Here is a 20,921-nt window from a genome sequence, read left to right on the forward strand (position 1 = left end):
GTTCTACTTACTTGGAGGTATCAACCCTGATACCTCAGTCCTCAATTACTGAAATGTACTGTCATTGTGTAGTTGATTATAGTAGTGTGTCTGTTTGTTTTTTGCTTTTAGCTAAATGTTCTTTTGTTGGTTCATAACACAGAAATACATTAGGCATTTATTTTATTTCAATAGCAAAAAGAGTATGAACACAGCAACTCCAGTTTTAGCAGTAGACCCAACTTACGGTGAAATAATGGAACTATTGGAAGTGGAGAGCCCAAACATTTCTGAACTCGAGTTACCCGAGGAAGAAGATATGGTCGATACTGCTCTCAGACCAAAAATGCCAGTAGCTGATGCTGTATCATCCAATTCGAAGGACGATAGGGTACTTATGAGTGAGATCAGACATTATGAGTGAGATCAGACATAGAGGTGCAAAATGGAGACACTAGACAGATTAAGCAGTTGCTGGAGGCAAGTTTGTGCACCATATTTAAGATATAGCTGGCAAAACATAATTATATTTTACTTTTATTTCCAGGTCTACCCCTGACAGTCCACCAGCAAATAAGGCATCTTTCACTTCTGGTGTTCATCCCACTGCCCACATTCAATGTTGCTCTAAGAAAGATGAGGCTTTTGTACAGATTCAAAAACCAAATGCAATTACAGAATATAATACATATATCCATGGTGTGGCTCTCCAGGGCTAGGCAAAATATCAAATGAGAGGTAGAACAAAACAAGTGGACAGTATACATGATCCACCACTTCACACATTTTGCTGTTGCAACAGTGTGGTTACATTATAGGCCAGCAATGCAATGTAATAAATTTATGAGGAAAGACATCATGCAACACCAAGCTATCAAGCTTCTTATTTTCTACAGGGTGCCAGAAAATGAGCAAAGCTCAGTCTCGAGCTTCGATGGTGGTGGCGGTGGTCCACCAGCAAAACAGAGGCTGTAGAAGTCAGAGTGTGAAATGCTAAACAGATGCCCTCAGTTGATGAACAATGAAAACAGAGGTCAAAATGCACTTTAGAAGGTTGTAGAGGCCTGACAATTGTCCGATGCAATGCATGTCAAATGTTCCTATGCTTCACAACTGAGAGAAATCTTTTTGCTCTTTTTCATGAAAAGTGAATTTGAGTTAAGTTTCTGTCAATAGCAGCATTGCATAAAACGTTTAGAACAATACTGCTGTTAAGATTATATGTATCTTCCCGTATCAACATAGGTATCATATGTGATATCACATTAAAATTTATGTTAAAATGAAATTTTATCTCCATTTTTGACTTACCCGTACCAATATCACTTCTGCACATTAATTTCAACAAAATCAGAGTTAATATCTACCTTCAGAACTTTAGAGGCTGGAATGATGGAGGAGGGTAGTGCTGGTCAAAAAAAGATGCTACATGAGCAGTTAAAAGTAACAGAGAGTGTTATATTACAGACTGTTCAAAAAGTGAAAAGAAGCATCCAAGAGGTAGAAAGTAAGAAGGAATTCGAGGCCATGGCAAGGGAATATCCTGAAGAACTCAAACCTGAACAGAGACCTGACGAGGAGGAGAAAATTGAGGAGAGAGAAAGAGAACTGAAAACAGGAAAGGACTTAACTTGGGGAGAATTGGAAGATGCACTGAGAAAGATGAAAGGAAGGAATGCATCAACTTTGGATGAGATGAATGTAGAGATGATGAGAGCAGCAGAGGAGATGGGAATACAAAGGCTCTATCAAGTGACGAAAATTGTGTGGAAAGACAAAAGAACTCAAGAAGACAGGAAGAAGGGAATAACTGTCCTCATCTTCAAGAAGGGTAATAGAAAGGAATGCAAAACATTTCAGTGAATTACACTGATAAACAACTGTGCAAAGATCTTTGAGACAGTTTTAGAAACATACACTTGGATAAAAATAGAAGGAAGGCTGCGAGAACAACAAAGTGGGTTCAAAATAGGATGCCCCACAGTAAATCTAATTTTCATTGAGAGACAGTCAAGGAGTACCTCTATCAATGTTGAAATAGATTCACTGATGGCCTTCCGGGAAACAAAAAAAATCATGTGAGAGTATATGTAGAAACAAGGTACGGAAGTTCCTGGAGGTGTAGGAAAGCAGACTATATGGATGATAAGAGGAATGAACAATGGATCTGTGAGCTGTATGAAAGGGGGAGTAGAGAGATCAGATTGGCTGCAACAGAATAATGGCTCGGCACAGGGCAGTGCACTCTTGCCATCACTCTTCACCGGGGTGATGGGTGAGGTAATGGCCAGAGTGATACAAGTAACTGAGGAATGAAAGATGAAGAGAATGGTGTTTGTACACAATTTTACAATTTGGGGAAACAAGAGGAGGAAGCATGGGAGCAGTTGAACATATGCCAATGGATAGTACAAGGATACAGGGTGAAGTTTTGTATACGGAACAGTGAAATGATGATCAGAACCAAAAAGAAGGAGAACCACTGACGAAGGTGGAGCATTGCTAGTACAGTATGTTATTCAATTTCTTCATCTAGGTAGTCAGGATGTTCACACAGTCACTTTGCTAATCAAAATGTTTAGCTATAATGATTATTACAAAATTTTTAGCTATAATGATTATTGCAGTCTAAAGTACATTAATCAACCATCTGTTTAGTTGTGAATGGAGACATGTTAATTTTTGTTAGGTTTACTTACAGGCTATGTGAGCTGCCAACCTGTAATGCAATCCCTAAGTTATTACTTCAAAGCTCATCACCATGTGTTTGAGAATAATAAATGTGAATTAAATGAAAGATAAACTTGACACTATTAATTAGACTAATTTGGTAATGTTTTAGAGCAGTGGCTACCAACAGGTGGTCCATGGACCCCCAGGGGTCCATGAGCTATGCCAGAGGGGCCTGCAAGGTGCCATTAGAATAAAAAATATATTAAATATATTTCATATGATAACAGATTTTTTGTTTTGGCCGCTTCCTGAATGAGCAGAGCTTTAGCTAACGCTAACTTCAGCATCTAGTGCCTTCCTAGAGCCAACTGACACTAGCATGCTCTAGCGAAAAACTAGAATTAGGTAGAGGCAAATAGTTCTGCTGTATGCTGTTAGACTGCGCGCGCTGCCTCTTTGCAGCTGACAACTGACAGTCACTTTACACCGAAACTCGCATTTCAGACGACAATCGACCACTATTAATTTATTGCCAGTGCTTTCACAGACCATGTTGTTTACATATTCAATATTATGAATTAAAACATTAGTCCAGAATGAGATTTTCACTCTGCAGCGGAGTGTGCGCTGATATGAAACTTCCTGGCAGATTAAAACTGTGTGCCCGACCGAGACTCGAACTCGGGACCTTTGCCTTTCGCGGGCAAGTGCTCTACCAACTGAGCTACCGAAGCACGACTCAGGTCCGGTACTCACAGCTTTACTTCTGCCAGTATCCGTCTCCTACCTTCCAAACTTTACAGAAGCTCTTCTGCGAACCTAGCAGAACTAGCACTCCTGAAAGAAAGGATACTGCGGAGACATGGCTTAGCCACAGCCTGGGGGATGTTTCCAGAATGAGATTTTCACTCTGCAGCGGAGTGTGCGCTGATATGAAACTTCCTGGCAGATTAAAACTGTGTGCCCGACCGAGACTCGAACTCGGGACCTTTGCCTTTCGCGGGCAAGTGCTCTACCAACTGAGCTACCGAAGCACGACTCAGGTCCGGTACTCACAGCTTTACTTCTGCCAGTATCCGTCTCCTACCTTCCAAACTTTACAGAAGCTCTTCTGCGAACCTAGCAGAACTAGCACTCCTGAAAGAAAGGATACTGCGGAGACATGGCTTAGCCACAGCCTGGGGGATGTTTCCAGAATGAGATTTTCACTCTACAGCGGAGTGTGCGCTGATATGAAACTTCCTGGCAGATTAAAACTGTGTGCCCGACCGAGACTCGAACTCGGGACCTTTGCCTTTCGCGGGCAAGTGCTCTACCAACTGAGCTACCGAAGCACGACTCAGGTCCGGTACTCACAGCTTTACTTCTGCCAGTATCCGTCTCCTACCTTCCAAACTTTACAGAAGCTCTTCTGCGAACCTAGCAGAACTAGCACTCCTGAAAGAAAGGATACTGCGGAGACATGGCTTAGCCACAGCCTGGGGGATGTTTCCAGAATGAGATTTTCACTCTACAGCGGAGTGTGCGCTGATATGAAACTTCCTGGCAGATTAAAACTGTGTGCCCGACCGAGACTCGAACTCGGGACCTTTGCCTTTCGCGGGCAAGTGCTCTACCAACTGAGCTACCGAAGCACGACTCAGGTCCGGTACTCACAGCTTTACTTCTGCCAGTATCCGTCTCCTACCTTCCAAACTTTCATATCAGCGCACACTCCGCTGCAGAGTGAAAATCTCATTCTGGAAACATCCCCCAGGCTGTGGCTAAGCCATGTCTCCGCAGTATCCTTTCTTTCAGGAGTGCTAGTTCTGCTAGGTTCGCAGAAGAGCTTCTGTAAAGTTTGGAAGGTAGGAGACGGATACTGGCAGAAGTAAAGCTGTGAGTACCGGACCTGAGTCGTGCTTCGGTAGCTCAGTTGGTAGAGCACTTGCCCGCGAAAGGCAAAGGTCCCGAGTTCGAGTCTCGGTCGGGCACACAGTTTTAATCTGCCAGGAAGTTTCATATCAGCGCACACTCCGCTGCAGAGTGAAAATCTCATTCTGGAAACATCCCCCAGGCTGTGGCTAAGCCATGTCTCCGCAGTATCCTTTCTTTCAGGAGTGCTAGTTCTGCTAGGTTCGCAGAAGAGCTTCTGTAAAGTTTGGAAGGTAGGAGACGGATACTGGCAGAAGTAAAGCTGTGAGTACCGGACCTGAGTCGTGCTTCGGTAGCTCAGTTGGTAGAGCACTTGCCCGCGAAAGGCAAAGGTCCCGAGTTCGAGTCTCGGTCGGGCACACAGTTTTAATCTGCCAGGAAGTTTCATATCAGCGCACACTCCGCTGCAGAGTGAAAATCTCATTCTGGAAACATCCCCCAGGCTGTGGCTAAGCCATGTCTCCGCAGTATCCTTTCTTTCAGGAGTGCTAGTTCTGCTAGGTTCGCAGAAGAGCTTCTGTAAAGTTTGGAAGGTAGGAGACGGATACTGGCAGAAGTAAAGCTGTGAGTACCGGACCTGAGTCGTGCTTCGGTAGCTCAGTTGGTAGAGCACTTGCCCGCGAAAGGCAAAGGTCCCGAGTTCGAGACTCGGTCGGGCACACAGTTTTAATATGCTAGGAAGTTTCATATCAGCGCACACTCCGCTGCAGAGTGAAAATCTCATTCTGGAAACATCCCCCAGGCTGTGGCTAAGCCATGTCTCCGCAGTATCCTTTCTTTCAGGAGTGCTACTTCTGCTAGGTTCGCAGAAGAGCTTCTGTAAAGTTTGGAAGGTAGGAGACGGATACTGGCAGAAGTAAAGCTGTGAGTACCGGACCTGAGTCGTGCTTCGGTAGCTCAGTTGGTAGAGCACTTGCCCGCGAAAGGCAAAGGTCCCGAGTTCGAGTCTCGGTCGGGCACACAGTTTTAATCTGCCAGGAAGTTTCATATCAGCGCACACTCCGCTGCAGAGTGAAAATCTCATTCTGGAAACATCCCCCAGGCTGTGGCTAAGCCATGTCTCCGCAGTATCCTTTCTTTCAGGAGTGCTAGTTCTGCTAGGTTCGCAGAAGAGCTTCTGTAAAGTTTGGAAGGTAGGAGACGGATACTGGCAGAAGTAAAGCTGTGAGTACCGGACCTGAGTCGTGCTTCGGTAGCTCAGTTGGTAGAGCACTTGCCCGCGAAAGGCAAAGGTCCCGAGTTCGAGTCTCGGTCGGGCACACAGTTTTAATCTGCCAGGAAGTTTAAAACATTAGTGTTTGTAAAGCGTTGTTTTTCACGGAAGCTACAGTTCACATGGTTAAACATGGACCATTGGTTAAAAAGTGTTCGTTAAAATGAGAAAGGCCTACAGATTAAGAAGAAGATAATGCTTTTGATGTTTAAGCAAGTAAGTCAGAGACTCTCGAACCGAAGTTGTCAGTGGCCACTGAACCTAAATCGTCGGCGTCCCTTGAACCTAACCCTTCCAAGATCAGTGTTAAGCTTACTGGAAAAATTAAAAAAATATAGCTTTGATTACCTGGAAATCAGTTTTACGTTCACCAGACCTGAGCAACAGCCTAAACCTCAATGTATAATTTGCTATGAAAGCCTTTCGAATGAATGTATGAAACCAGCAAAACTCCAGCGCCATCTTGAAACAAAGCACTCTGAGTACAAAAAGTAAGTCATTAGATTTTTTTCAAAAATAAATTAGGAATGTTGAAAACATCTCATAAAACAATTACCAAACACTGTGGTGCAAATGTAAATGAAAATGCAGCCCTTGTGTCTTAGGAGGTGGCTCAGCTTGTTGCTAAATGTGGGGAAAACCACAGAATTGCTGGGGAACTTATACTGCCATCAGCAATAATACTTTGCAAGAGAATGTTAGGTAATAGGAACTGTCCGGCTCTCAAATAATACTGTTCAGAGACAAATTACTGACATGGCAGTTAACATCAAAGAAACATTGCTGGTTAGACTTTGCACGAGTGACATGTATGCTCTACAACTGGATGGAAGCACAGACATTTCAAAAAAAGCTATAATGTTGGTTTTCGCGCGACTCTTATGGGAGGACCAAGTGTTCAAAGATTTTCTTTTTTCATGCGAACAACTGCGTACAACAGCAGACGATATTTTTACTGCACTAAATAATTATCTCAATGAACACGATGTCACCTGGAAAAAAGTGTAAGGATGTCGACAGATAGAGCAATGTCAATGGCTGGGGGAAAAAAAAAATCTGTAGCCCCTGAGGTGAAATGGACTCACTGTAGTATCAATCGTGAAGCCTTAGTAGCCAGAAGATTGCCTGAACCTTTGCAAAAAATACTTAACAAAGAAGTTCAAATCATCAACTACATTAAAACTAGACATCTGCAATACAGACTATTGTCTTTGTTGTATAAAGAGATCGGAAGTGAGCGTGAGCAACTTCTTATCCATACGGAAGTAAGATGGCTTTCTTGAGGTAGGATAGTCAAGATTTTCTGAACTTAGAGACAAGGTTAGTGTCTTCCTTCTTGATACAAAGTACGCAGATCTTCTCACTAACTTCTCTTGGCTTTGCTCAGTTGCGTACTTAGCTGATGTGTTTGAACAACTGAATGTGTTAAACTTGATTTTACAAGGAAAAAATTTAGACATGTTCAAAGTTGAGGATAAAATTAGTGCTATGGGCAAAAAGTGTCAGATCTAGGCATCAAGGATAGAAAAGAGTCACTAACTAACTTTTCTACTTTAAAACAATTCTTGGAGTCATAAGAGGAGAGTTTGCCTGACCAGATCAAGATCAATGTAGCCGAGTATCTATGCAGCCCAGCCACAACTTTTAGAGAGTATTTCCCTGAACCTGACCCTGACGACAGAGGGATTCGAAATCCCTTCAGCTGTGAAGAAATAGACAAAATCCAAGGCCTCACTGAAGAAGAGCAAGATCAACTTGTGGATCTGTCCAGCTGTGGTACGGTGATAAACATTTTCATCGGTGATAAAATTACAGACTTCTGGGCATCAGCACGTAAGTACTACAAGAAACTTGGAGATCAGGCAAGGAAAAGGTCATTCCATTTGCAACTACATATTGGTGTGAGCAAGCATTTTCTTCTATGTGTTTCATGAAAAACAAATATAGGAATCGGCTCAACATGTGGTCGGATTTCAGAGTGAAAGTTTGAAGTTTGGAACCTAATATTTCAGAAATAATGGACTCAAAGGTCAGACTGAACTCACCTCATTAAGAACTGAAAATTAAAACTAACTGTATACTGATGGAGTACTCTGTTGTAAATGCATTTTTTCAAAAAAAGTAATACCTTGAATGAAATTAGTGTTTTCTTATTTTTCACACGTTTCTACTCAAAGCAACTTCAAGTGTAGTACACTTGAAACACCAATACACTCAATTTTAATTTTTTCTGTCATTTTCAGTTCATACTCAATTTTTATTTTTTTAAGGAGTTTGTTATACTAAACTCCCAGATCTGAAGACGAAGATTTTGAGCAATAATCAAAAATTTACCAATAACAATGATGGCTAAATTGAAAAAGTTCTAAGCTCAATATTTTTTCAATAATGAGTATGTCAATGTTTTTCCTAAGTACCAAAAATAGAAAAAAGTATAAAAAGACTCTTAATTTGCCTTTTTTAGGTACTCGATACTCTGATATGACATGGTACCAATCATGCTGGATGAGGGGTCCCTCGAGAAAATTTTTTTGGGAACCTCTGGTTTAGAGCATCAGATAGACATCTGGATGACTGGGGTATCAAAAGATGTAAGAGACCTATGAGGGATCCAAAATAGATCAGAAGCTTACACAATAAAAATCTATAAATGACCTAGCAGATAATGTCAAAAGTTCGGTTAGAATTTTTGTTGATGATGCTGTCGTATACAGAGAAATTGCAAAGCTAGAAAATTTTAGCAAAATTTGGGAGGGCAGCAGAGATCGACGCTCAGTGTGGTGATCGGCAGTCGGCCCTTTATTGTACAATCTTACAACTGCAAAGCAATCACTGGAAGCAGTCACATCTGTAAAATATCTAGGAGAATGTGTACGGAGTGAGAAGTGAAACTAATCGCAATTAAGCAGATGTGAGACAGAATTGTTGGAAGAACTTCGAAGAAAGTGTAGCCCTCCCACAAAGGTGGCAGCTTTCAGAATCCTAGTTCTACCAATACTGGAATACTACTCATTAGTTTGAGATCTGTGCCAGATAAAACTGACAGATGAAACTAAGAAGATTCAAAGAAGAGCAGCACATTTCATTAAGAATCCATTTAGTAAGCACGATAGTATCACGGACACTCGCAGCCAGCTCCAATGGCAGACAACGAAGGGAGGCATTCTACATCAAGGTGTGGTTCACTTTTAAAACTCTGGCAGCTTATATACCTAGGAAGGTCAACTGTATGACACTTCTTCCTACATGTATCTCAAAAAAAGACCACAACAATAACATTAGAGAGATTGGAGCTCACACAGAGGCTTATCCGCAAACCATCGATGACTGGAATACAAAAAGGAGAAAGTAACAGTGGTGCACAGAGTACTCCCTGCCACACACTGTAAGGTGGTTCTGTTGGGTAGAGATGTAGAAATCGATTTTCTGTTAACAGAAATAGCAAACTTCACTATCCTAAAAAGAAAAAAATAAGAAGCAACAAAGCAATAACTGTGATAACAGCTATTGCATCTCACAACACTCTCATCATGAAGAATTCACTTACCTGCCTCTGTGACTGTGTTCGTCACTTGCGGCGTAGCTACAGTTGTCATAGGGCCCTGTGTCACGGCCGGATGTTGGCTCTGCTGCACTAGCAGCTGTGTCCGCAGCAGAGACGGCCGCGCCTTAAATGTCTGCTGCAGAGCCGTCCGCGCATCAGGCGTTCGCAGAAGAGGTGAACGCACCTCAGGTATTTGCAGCAGACGTGGCCTCGCATCGGGCGCCTCCAGCAGATGCGGCCTCGCATCGGGCACCTCCAGCAGATGCGGCCTCGCATCGGGCGCCTCCAGCAGATGCGGCCGCGCATCGGGCGCCTCCAGCAGATGCGGCCGCGCATCGGGCGCCTCCAGCAGATGCGGCCGCGCATCGGGCGCCTCCAGCAGATGCGGCCGCGCATCGGGCGCCTCCAGCAGATGCGGCCGCGAATCGGGCGCCTCCAGCAGATGCGGCCGCGAATCGGGCGCCTGCAGCAGAGGCGGCCGCGAATCGGGCGCCTGCAGCAGAGGCGGCCGCACGTCGGGCGCCTGCAGCAGAGGCGGCCGCACGTCGGGCGCCTGCAGCAGAGGCGGCCGCACGTCGGGCGCCTGCAGCAGAGGCGGCCGCACGTCGGGCGCCTGCAGCAGAGGCGGCCGCACGTCAGGCGCCTGCAGCAGAGGCGGCCGCACGTCAGGCGCCTGCAGCAGAGGCGGCCGCACGTCAGGCGCCTGCAGCAGAGGCGGCCGCACGTCAGGCGCCTGCAGCAGAGGCGGCCGCACGTCAGGTGTCTGCAGCAGAGGCGGCCGCACGTCAGGTGTCTGCAGCAGAGGCGGCCGCACGTCAGGTGTCTGCAGCAGAGGCGGCCGCACGTCAGGTGTCTGCAGCAGAGGCGGCCGCGCCTCAGTTGTCTGCAGCAGAGGCGGCCGCGCCTCAGTTGTCTGCAGCAGAGGCTCCCGCACCTCAGGTGTCTGCAGCAGAGGCTCCCGCACCTCAGGTGTCTGCAGCAGAGGCTCCCGCACCTCAGGTGTCTGCAGCAGAGGCTCCCGCACCTCAGGTGTCTGCAGCAGAGGCTCCCGCACCTCAGGTGTCTGCAGCAGAGGCTCCCGCACCTCAGGTGTCTGCAGCAGAGGCTCCCGCACCTCAGGTGTCTGCAGCAGAGGCTCCCGCAACCCAGGTGTCTGCAGCAGAGGTTCCCGCAACCCAGGTGTCTGCAGCAGAGGTTCCCGCACCTCAGGCGTCTGCAGCAGAGGCGGCCGCACATCAGGCGTCTCCAGCAGAGGCGGCCGCACATCAGGCGTCTCCAGCAGAGGCGGCCGTACATCAGGCATCTCCAGTAGAGGCGGCCGCACATCAGGCATCTCCAGCAGAGGCGGCCGCACATCAGGCATCTCCAGCAGAGGCGGCCGCACATCAGGCATCTCCAGCAGAGGCGGCCGCGCATCAGGCGCCTGCAGCAGAGGCAGCCGCGCATCAGGCGCCTGCAGCAGAGGCTCCCGCGCATCAGGCGCCTGCAGCAGAGGCTCCCGCGCATCAGGCGCCTGCAGCAGAGGCTCCCGCACATCAGGTGTCTGCAGCAGAGGCTCCCGCACATCAGGTGTCTGCAGCAGAGGCTCCCGCACATCAGGTGTCTGCAGCAGAGGCTCCCGCACATCAGGTGTCTGCAGCAGAGGCTCCCGCACATCAGGTGTCTGCAGCAGAGGCTCCCGCACATCAGGTGTCTGCAGCAGAGGCTCCCGCACCTCAGGCGTTTGGAGAAGAGGCGGACGCACTTCAGGTGTTTGCAGCAGAGGTGACCGCACCTCAAGTGCTGCCTGTGCCTCAGGTGCCTGAAGCAGAGGCAGCCGCGCATCAGGTGTTTGCAACACAAGCGGCTGCACCTCATGCGTCTGCAGCAGAGGCCGCCGTGCATCACGTGTTTGCAACAGAGGTGCCCGCATCTCAGGTGCCTGCAGCAGAGGCCGCCGGGGCTGAGGTATCTTCAGTAGAGGCGCCTCGGCCTCAGATGTCTGCATCAGAATCGACCGCGCCTCAGGTGTCTGCAGCAGAGGTGGCCGCACCTCAGGCGTACGCAGCAGCAGACGCGGACGCATCTCAGGCGTATGCAGCAGCACACGCGGACGCACCTCAGGCGTATGCAGCAGCAGACGTGGACACACCTCACGTGTCTGTGGCTGCTGCTGCTGCACCACACGTCGTTTTGCTGGGGACGGAGGACCGTATTGTACTGGCCCTCTGTCTATAATCGGCTCAGGGATGAGGTGGACGTGGGTCAGCAGCCGACTAAAAACAACACACGAGATATTAAATCAACAAACAAGGATTAAAATACCAGAAAAACAGACTATAAGAGTATATTCAGGCCACTGAGTGGCCAGCTGAGATTCTAAACATTACAGTTCTTCACTAATATTCAATTTATTCTGTCATGTACATGATGTGATCAAACAGGAACGAGAATTTTTTTCCTTAAAGAACCTTATTTGTTCATCAACAACGTCTCTGTTCCATCGTAACTAATCCATCTCTGATATAATGTACTTGTGCCAGCACTTTTTCCAATTTAGAAACAATTTCTGGAACTCACTTTTTGTTATGGTGTTCAGTTTCTACAATGATTCTGTTTTTACCTCATCAACAGTTGCACAATGACGTCCTTGCACAGTTCTCCTAACCCCTGGGAAAAGAAAGAAGTCCCAGGGGACCATGTTAGGTGATTACAGTGGCTGAGGCAACGTTACGGTTTTATTTTTTGCCATAAAATGAGGAACAAGCATTGAGTTGTGAGCGGGAGGATAATCGAGAAGCAATGTCCACAAGTGGTGTTGCCACAATTCTGGTAATTTTCTTCAGATTGGTACACACAAATGGCACATAACTTCCAGGTAGTAATTCTTACTGATCATACTACTGTAAGGCAGGAATTCATGATGCACTATCCCATTGTAATCAATGAAAACAGTGAGAACAACCTTCATAATTGATCGAATTATTTTAGGTCTCGGCTCTTCAGGCAGTTTCTGCTGGACGATTGGATTTCAGTTTCAGCATGTATACCCACATTTCGTCACCTGTTATAACATTCTTTAGAAGTTCTGGGTCATTGGCAACTTTATTCGGAAACTCTTGAGTGATGTTTATGCGACGTCATTTCTGGTTGAAATCCAACAATTTTGGAACAAACTTTGCCACTAGAAGTTTCATTCCCAAAACATCTGAAAAAATTGCTTGGCACGAGCTAAAGGATATGCTGACATTATCAGCAATCTCTCCAATGATGATTTGGCAATTTTCTAGAACCATTTTCTTTACTTCTACCACAAGGTCATCAGCAATTGATGTTCTAGGGTGTCCAGGGCAGTCATCATTACTGATGTCTTCTCGACACTCTTTGAAATGTTTACACCACTCTTAAAATATCGTCTTACTTGTAGTATATTTGCCAAAAGCCACAGTCAAAATTTCTAATGTGCTGCTGCACTTTTCTTCCATTTTTGAAGCAAGATTCAGTGAAATTTCTTTTATCTATCTTTTTCAAAAGAAAAAATTCACAAAGCCCTTGCAAACACGTATAACCTTTTCAACTCTCAACAGTAAACTAAATATTCAAAATAACTGAAAGTTATGTGTTGGGAGCATGTGTACCAACAACAGCATTTTTTTTTTTTTTTTAAATTGAAAATCAGATATATGAAGCCTGTAAAATTAAGAAAGTTGCATTACTTTTCGATCACAATTTGTATGTGATACATTCCTATCACAGGGGTATTTCCGCACAGGTTGAAATACATATCAGTGAGAACCATTTACAAGAAAGGTAATAAGACAGATTATTAACAACCACCACCTCCTCCTTGAAGGTAGTCAGTATGCGACAACTGTAACACACTCCTCTCTAAACAATAAACTCAATCAGCCTCAATTTCAATTTCAAAATGGTGTCTCCAAAGAACATGCTATTTTGGATTTCAGAAATAAGATTCTACAAAATTTAAATGACAAAATATTGTCAACTGGTATTTTCTGTGACTCATTAAAAGTATTCAAATGTGCATTTCGCAATATTCTCGTAGAGATCTTACTGGTAACTTATTTTCATTATCTCCAAGTAAAATGATACAGTGGGTCGCATTGAGGAGCTCAGAGTGTGTATAAAATGAAAACCAATCTTCAGAATGGGGAATAATCATTGCAAGTGTAGCACAGTGATTGACACTCAGTCTGCTCTTATTCTGGTAACGTATTTATTCATGACACTGGAACAGCTCCTTTTGCTGACAATGGAAATCGGTATCATAAATAAGCCTAAATGAGTAACTTTGACGGGGAAAGAAATGCTAGCCAAGTCCACCGATCATACAGGACTGAGGAACATTTGATAGTTTGTATGCCATGTTGCACGGTTTGGTTACAAAAATAAAAGAGAGGACACAAAAGAAGGAATTGCTGCAGAGTCGATATACCTTTCCATTCTTAACAGTACACTTAAACTTAAAGATATCTCAGTTACTACTGAGGATGAAAATATAATGGGCGTGTTTCCTGAGACAGGTCCAAACATATTTTCTCTCTTTCAAAGAATATTTACAGTACTGTTTCTGTCATGTCGACAGAATGGATACACACAGAGGGTGTTCACTGGAGTGTTTCACGAGATGAGACCTCAGACATCCGACACTGCCCAAAATAGTGTTCTGGTGCTCTTTACGAATCAAGTGTTGGGGTAAGTTTATGTGACTGACAGCACTGCCTCATATTAAATTGTAGTACAGTCACATGATATGCAAGGAAAAGTCAATATTTTGAGCAATGAGTGGTTCAGATGTATGCTGCACTGACTATACACCAGAGTTGCTCCATCAATGTTGTAAAGTCCAGTTATTCTTTGTGTATCATTATAGCCCACAATACACATTGCTGAACTGAATATCATAGCAGGCTAATAGAGGAGAATTCCATTTATCAGGAACATATAGTTAGGAATTAGTAAAGAATGCATTACAGCACCAGCAATTCAGTGATACATAAGTCTAATGGAAATAAAATAAAATAAACAACAAAAATGTATGTCACTAACAACACAAAGTCAACATCACAGCAAAAACCAACAATTCAACAGAACCTTAACAAGAATAAAAGTTTACATGCAAAGAAAAAACGGAAAAAAGAGAAAATAATGAAATTTAGAAAACTGAAAAACATAACTTAAGATACATCCACTAAGACAAAAACAAGCAAATAAAAAATAAAAATAAAAAACTAGCATAATTGACCATGTAATTTCAACAATGTACGAAAAGGCAGATTGCTACTTACCGTAGAGAAGACATGTCAAGTTGCAGACAAATAAGACACTTACATATAGCTTTCAGCCACAGCCTCCGTCAGTGAAAAAAACACACACACACACACACACACACACACACACACACACACACACACACGCGCGCGCAAGCGCACACACACCTCCCACACACAGGACCACCAGCTCCCAAGATGGTGGAGTTGGTGTGTGTGTTTTCACTGATGAAGGGCGTGGCTGAAAGCTGTGTGTGTATTTTAATTGTGCCTGTCTGCAACTTGACATGTCCTCTTTAAGGTAAGTAGCAATCTGTCTTTTTGTACATTGTTGATATTGCTACCGGAAGTTTCAATTGTTTGGCAATGTGATTTCATATGGATAACACTAGACTTACTGAGATGTGAAACATTTTTAGACCCAAATTTGAAATTTAGGGAATTGCCATTTTTCTTCACTCCAAAATGGTATAGCTATAAGGTATTATATACTTCTTGCCTCCTAAAATGTTTATAAAGTCTTTGTACTTCATTGCTTTGATGAATTTATTACTTTTGCTATGAAACAGCATTACTAACACAGCTTGACCAATTCAATTTTTTGTCAAGTGTTCTTTGATGCATTATGAATAGTTTCTTACACGTATTTCTTTCATTAAAAATGTAATCTAGGTGTTACAGAAGTCAAGCCTGTTTAAACAACTTAAAAGCATTTATCAGTATTTCATATATATGTATTAACGTTTCAGGGGCTATTCTATTCCACATATAAATTTTTGAGATTGTGGACTGAAAACTGACCTTTCCCCTGCAAAATTTGCCTCTGCAAATGTCTTATAACAAGAAATATACTGTTGAGAGAGAGAGAGAGAGAGAGAGAGAGAGAGAGAGAGAGAGAGAGAGAGAGCAAAAGGGTGCAAATATCCAAATGGTGTGAAAGTCAGATATTAAATAATGAGGAAGACTATAATTTTGTTCCACAAGGAAAATGTGGACAAAAGATTAAATTGAGTTGAAAAACTGAATGCAGACCCATCAGACAGCACAGGGAGGCACCATCAATATTTCAGGAACATCATGCAAAAGTATCAAGTACCCATCTGTGCCTCCAATGTGCACAGAAAACTCACTACACCCCCGCCACCTGTAAATAATCCTTTCAGCAATTTTTATAGAGAGATTCAGCAAATCATACACTTTTGTAATTAGGTTTAATAATACTGCTTGACCAAACCAGATTGATATAATATACTGTGCACAACAAATTAAATGTATTATTGCAGTATATAAATTACAAGTTGTATAAACTGTCTAAAACAGTTGAAAGTAAACCAAAATATACATTTAATCATTTCTGGCAGCAACTGCACATTGGTTTTAGTATGATGCATAATAATAAGTGGAGTTGGGAAAATACACTTTTCAGGGAATCGTGTTTTTATTATAATTTTACTTCGCAGTTCCTTGCTTTGGGTGAAGCAAACTTATCAAAGTCAAATTTAGCAGTTATTTCACATTCTATCGACAGTAATTCCTGCAATTCCTTTCCTTAGGTGAAGCAAACTCACCAATTACGTCATCTAAGTCAAATTTAGCAGTCGTTTCACATTCTACTGATAGTAAGTAATTTTTGTCATTTGCGATTTGCTGAAACTGCAATGACAAGATATTGTGGTCACTAATATTGTCATAAATATCTTCAAAGCTATATTTTGCGAAACCAGTCCTTCCAACCAACAAAGGTTGGTCGTAACTTCTAGTAAGTGTTTTTATTAGTGGTTTAGTAGTCACTATGTAACTGCATATTGAACGGAAAATTTTCTGTTTTCTTGTGCATCTGATGTGAGTGAGGCTGACTTCCCTTTGTGACACTTGCTGTTTAGGAAATTATTCCTTGTTGCTGGAGTTCTGCCTAGAAGACTCACTGTGGACCCGAGAGCCTTGGAGCTCGTAACAATTCCACTAATGTCACGGAAGACAAGAAAATCCAGTTTGCCCAAGAGACAGCTAGCTGACAAGATAGATGAAACTCTATCAAGAGCAATTATAATATCTGATTCTGAGATGCACGTATTATGAAATGAAAAATTATAACAGAGGTACACTATATGCGTGTACAAGAAGAAGACGTGTTGAGTTCATTGAGCAGTATTTGGAATTTTGAGCCTACTTTTCAGCTGTAACAAGCAGAGTAGCTTCAAGAACGCACAGTCTGATGCCTGATCATCTGTTCATAGCCATCCACATGGCAGTTACATAGCAAACTATAGCAACTGCAGGACATTACTTAATTGCTAACCTCCTTACAACATCGTAATGTAACATCACCTATCACATATGACTAAATTTTTGACCCTGAACATGGGTCTTATTGAGATGTTTACACAATTATAGCACTGTGATGACGTATTGAAAATTTTTGTCCAGTTTCAATAGAAAACATGTGAAAGAGAACTGAATTGTTAATAAAGGTGAATGGCATGCACACAAAATACTGATGAATTTAACTGTTAATTAAGTGTGTGTAATACAAGAATGTTCTTTTTTCAAAAATTCTGCTAGAGGATAATAGTTTTCATGTTTCTGCATGTACGGTCAATAAGCATCAGGATCCAGGACAATACGAGTCATCAACAGCTCGCCATGCTACACAGAGTTAGACGTAGTAAAAAATGTGTAAGAAGTGACAAATGGGACATGAACCCATCACTGCCATGGCACATGTGTTTGCTTATTGTATGGGTTTTTGGCACACTGGAAAAAAATACAGTGTGTGTAGAACATATTATTTACAATATAAAATCTTAGAAACAAACATCTAGGGCATTTATATAATCTATTGACTTTGGAGTCACCAATAGGAAATCTTCTAGTCTACCATCCTCTGCTCTTGTGGTGCATTATTCTGTAATGTGCCCGATAGTCTTTGGTTCTCTGCAATCACAAAGCGGGGATGGCTGCTTACCCCATTTTCATAAAAACTGTGCACACCTGCCGTGTTGGGTACTAACTCTGTTTAGCATTGCCCACATTTTGTGTGGCAAGTCAAATACCAGTAATTTTTTGGTGATACACAGCATATTATTATTTTGTTGTCCAGTCCATTCTTCAGTCTATCCATTGGTAATGTAGAACTCATCTTCCACAGCAACCCTCGCATTATTGTCAGTGGTCATCTACAGCAGTGTCTTTACAGTTTACATCATCCACACCTTGATGGATTGATAGATTTTTTTATTATCCATGACCTCCTTGAATTTATTTGTGAGAGCATTCAATTGACGTAATTGAGTTGGTGGAATGTGGCTTAGTGCTGGCACCCAATCTATAGGTGTTGATATAAAAATGCGTGTGATTTAAAAATGCCAGCAGTCATTCTCACGGTATTATTTAGCTGAACATCTATCTTTTGTGCATATGTGCTGCTCAGCCAAAGTGGGGTATAATATGGGCGCTTGAGAAGACAAGTCCCACAGCAAAAGAATGAAGTGCAGATATTGATGCTCCCCTTGTTGCACCACATAGCTTTTGAATAACATTGTTTGTTGTTTTCAGATTTTCAGCTGTTTTTGTTACATTCTCTCTGAAAGACAGACTTTTATCAAGAGTTACCCCCAGGTACTTTGGTATTTTATTATGAGTGAATGCTATGTTTTCAAATTGTATGACAAGTTTTTGTTCTGGCAAGTTTCTTATTTATGTATAAACAGGAAGCCTCTATTTTGGTAGCATTTGGTTGCTGTCTCCCTTCGCAAAGATATTTTACCACTACATCTAGGTCCTCCCTTAGGATTTCTTCTGACTGTTCAATTAAAGTTGAATGCACCCAGTCATCAGGTTAACAAACTTCCTCGGTTTTGTTTTGGCAAGTCTGCCACATAGAAGTTGAAGAGAAGTCGAGCAATGACTGATCCCTGCGGTAGACTTCTCTTCTTCTTCTTCTTCTTCTTCTCTCTCTCTCTCTCTCTCTCTCTCTCCTTCTTCTTCTTCTTCTTCTTCTTCTTCTTTTTTTTTTTAACGAGCTGGCATTGACTCTCATGACTATTTGGAACAGTCGATCATTTAACACACTGTTGATTAGGCAAGTGGTTGACGCTGCTGATAAGCCAATGGATGCAGCTTCAGTTTTAAGCTTTCTTGGAAATCCTGCCTCCATGTAGGTCTTGAATGACAGAACTTGATGTCTGCAGCTTCATTTTGGCTGGAAGCCTGCTTGTTTGACCTAGATTGCTTCAAGTAATCTTGTATTAATTCTATTATGAATAATCTGTTCCAGTACCTTGTAGATCACACATAGCAGAGTCTGTAGCTCAGGGCTATCAACTGGTTTCCCAGATTTTAATAAAGAGATTAACATAGGTCACTTTAATTATTGTGATATATTGCCGGTTTGAAAATCTGCGAAGAAATGAGCCACCCATACTATTGTGTATTTGCTGCATTCACAGCAAGGAGCCAGAGTGGGACTTGGAAAAGGTGAGAAAGATGACACAATATATGAAAATGGTGATAAAGTATTTCAAAAAGGTGATTAAGAAGGGATAAATTAATTCAATAAACAGTTGGTTGGTTTGTGGGGGTTAAAGGGACCAGACTGCTACGGTCATCGGTCCCTTTTTCCAAATACTAAAAACACCCACAGAGAATAAAAACGATCAACAGACGATAAGACAGACGACACAGAACAAGAGAAACGTAGATAAAGACCAGACAAGACGAACTAAAATCACACAGAGTGTGACGGTGGTTGGCCGACCATACAAACAAAAATGGAAAAGCCAACCACCGAGAAACTCATGAAAAAAATTTAAAAAATCAGACAAATCGTAGGCCATAGGCCAGAATCAACACAAAAACTCACACACTTACATTAAGTGATAAAATCCCCCTGCCTGAATAAAATGCAGAACTATGTCCGCTATGGAAGAGTCGTCAGATAAAAAGCACAGAGAGCGTATCAGGCAGCGCAAAAGTCTGCCTGAGCACAGTTAAAAGAGCGCACTCCAACAGAATATGGACCACCGTGAAGGACGCCCCACAATGACAAAGAGGGGGATCCTCACGACACAGTAAATAAATGTGCGTGAGTCGGGTGTGGCCAATGCGGAGCCGACAAAGGACGACTGATTCCCTGCGGTTGGCTCGCATGGATGACCGCCACACAGTAGTCGTCTCCTTGATATGGCGGAGTTTGTTTGGTACGGGCAGGTTGCGCCAATCAGTGTCCCATAAATCGTAAACACTGCAGCCAGCCGGCAACGAACGTTGTTCAGAATGGTCCCATAGAGTTAGTGCATAACCAACACGACCAGCAACCATCGAACCGTCTGTATAGACAATGCCAGAGCCCTGATACATGGCCAGGATGGAGTAAAAGCGGCGTCGGAAGGCCACCGGAGGGACTGAGTCCTTCGGGCCCTGTGCCAAGTCGAGCCGAAGGCAAGGGCGAGGCACACACCATAGGGGTGTACGCAGAGGGGCCCAGAAAGGAGGTGGTACAGGGAAACACCCAAGCCCGTAGAGAAGCGGTTTGACGCGTATGGCGATCGGACAACTCGACCGAGGCCCACTTTCTGGCAGACAGACGACTGACTGCGGGAACAGGACACGATAATTTGGATGCCCGGGCAAGCTAAAAACATGGGCAGAATAAGCAGCCAGTAATTTTTGGTGTCGTAACCGCAGTGGAGGGACACCTGCCTCCACAAGTATGCTGTCCACAGGGCTGGTCCGGAAGGCACCAGTGGCAAGGCGTATCCCGCTGTGGAGGATTGGGTCCAGCAGCCACAACGCAGATGGGGATGCTGAGCCATAAGCCAGACTCCCATAGTCCAGACGGGACTGGATTAACGCCTGGTAAAGCCGTAGGAGAGTAGATCGGTCGGCGCCCCAACTGGTGTGACTCAGGCATTGCAGAGCATTTAGATGTCGCCAACACGCCTGTTTAAGCTGCCGAATATGAGGCAGCCAAGTCAACCGAGCATCAAAAACCACCCCCAAAAACCTATGTAACTCCACCACTGTAAGAAGCTCACCGTCAAGATAAAGCAGCGGCTCCGGGTGAACAGTGCGTCGCCGGCAGAAATGCATAACGCAGGTGTTGACTGCCGAAAACTGAAAACCATGCACTACTGCCCAAGACTGTGCGTTGCGGATTGCGCCCTGTAGCTGACGTTCAGCAGCTGCAATGCCAATAGAGCTGTAGTAAAGGCAGAAGTCGTCAGCATACAGGGAAGCGGAGACAGAATTTCCCACGGCCGCAGCGAGCCCGTTAATGGCTATTCAAAACAGACAGACACTTAGAACAGAACCCTGTGGCACACCGTTC

The 20,921-nt window shown here is 43.6% G+C and overlaps 1 protein-coding gene across 1 annotated transcript in view; it reads right to left on the reverse strand.

Annotated features, from left to right (window-relative positions):
* Positions 1 to 20,921, reverse strand: part of LOC126291866 (uncharacterized) — a 57,765-nt gene that overhangs the window by 19,842 nt on the left and 17,002 nt on the right. The window contains exon 3 of the mRNA XM_049985587.1: positions 9,327 to 11,578. Coding sequence (XP_049841544.1) covers positions 9,327 to 11,578 — 2,252 coding nt within the window. The remainder of the gene's footprint in view (positions 1 to 9,326; positions 11,579 to 20,921) is intronic.

This window comes from Schistocerca gregaria, chromosome 9, assembly GCF_023897955.1.
Source record: "Schistocerca gregaria isolate iqSchGreg1 chromosome 9, iqSchGreg1.2, whole genome shotgun sequence".
NCBI classification, from domain to species: domain Eukaryota; kingdom Metazoa; phylum Arthropoda; class Insecta; order Orthoptera; family Acrididae; genus Schistocerca; species Schistocerca gregaria.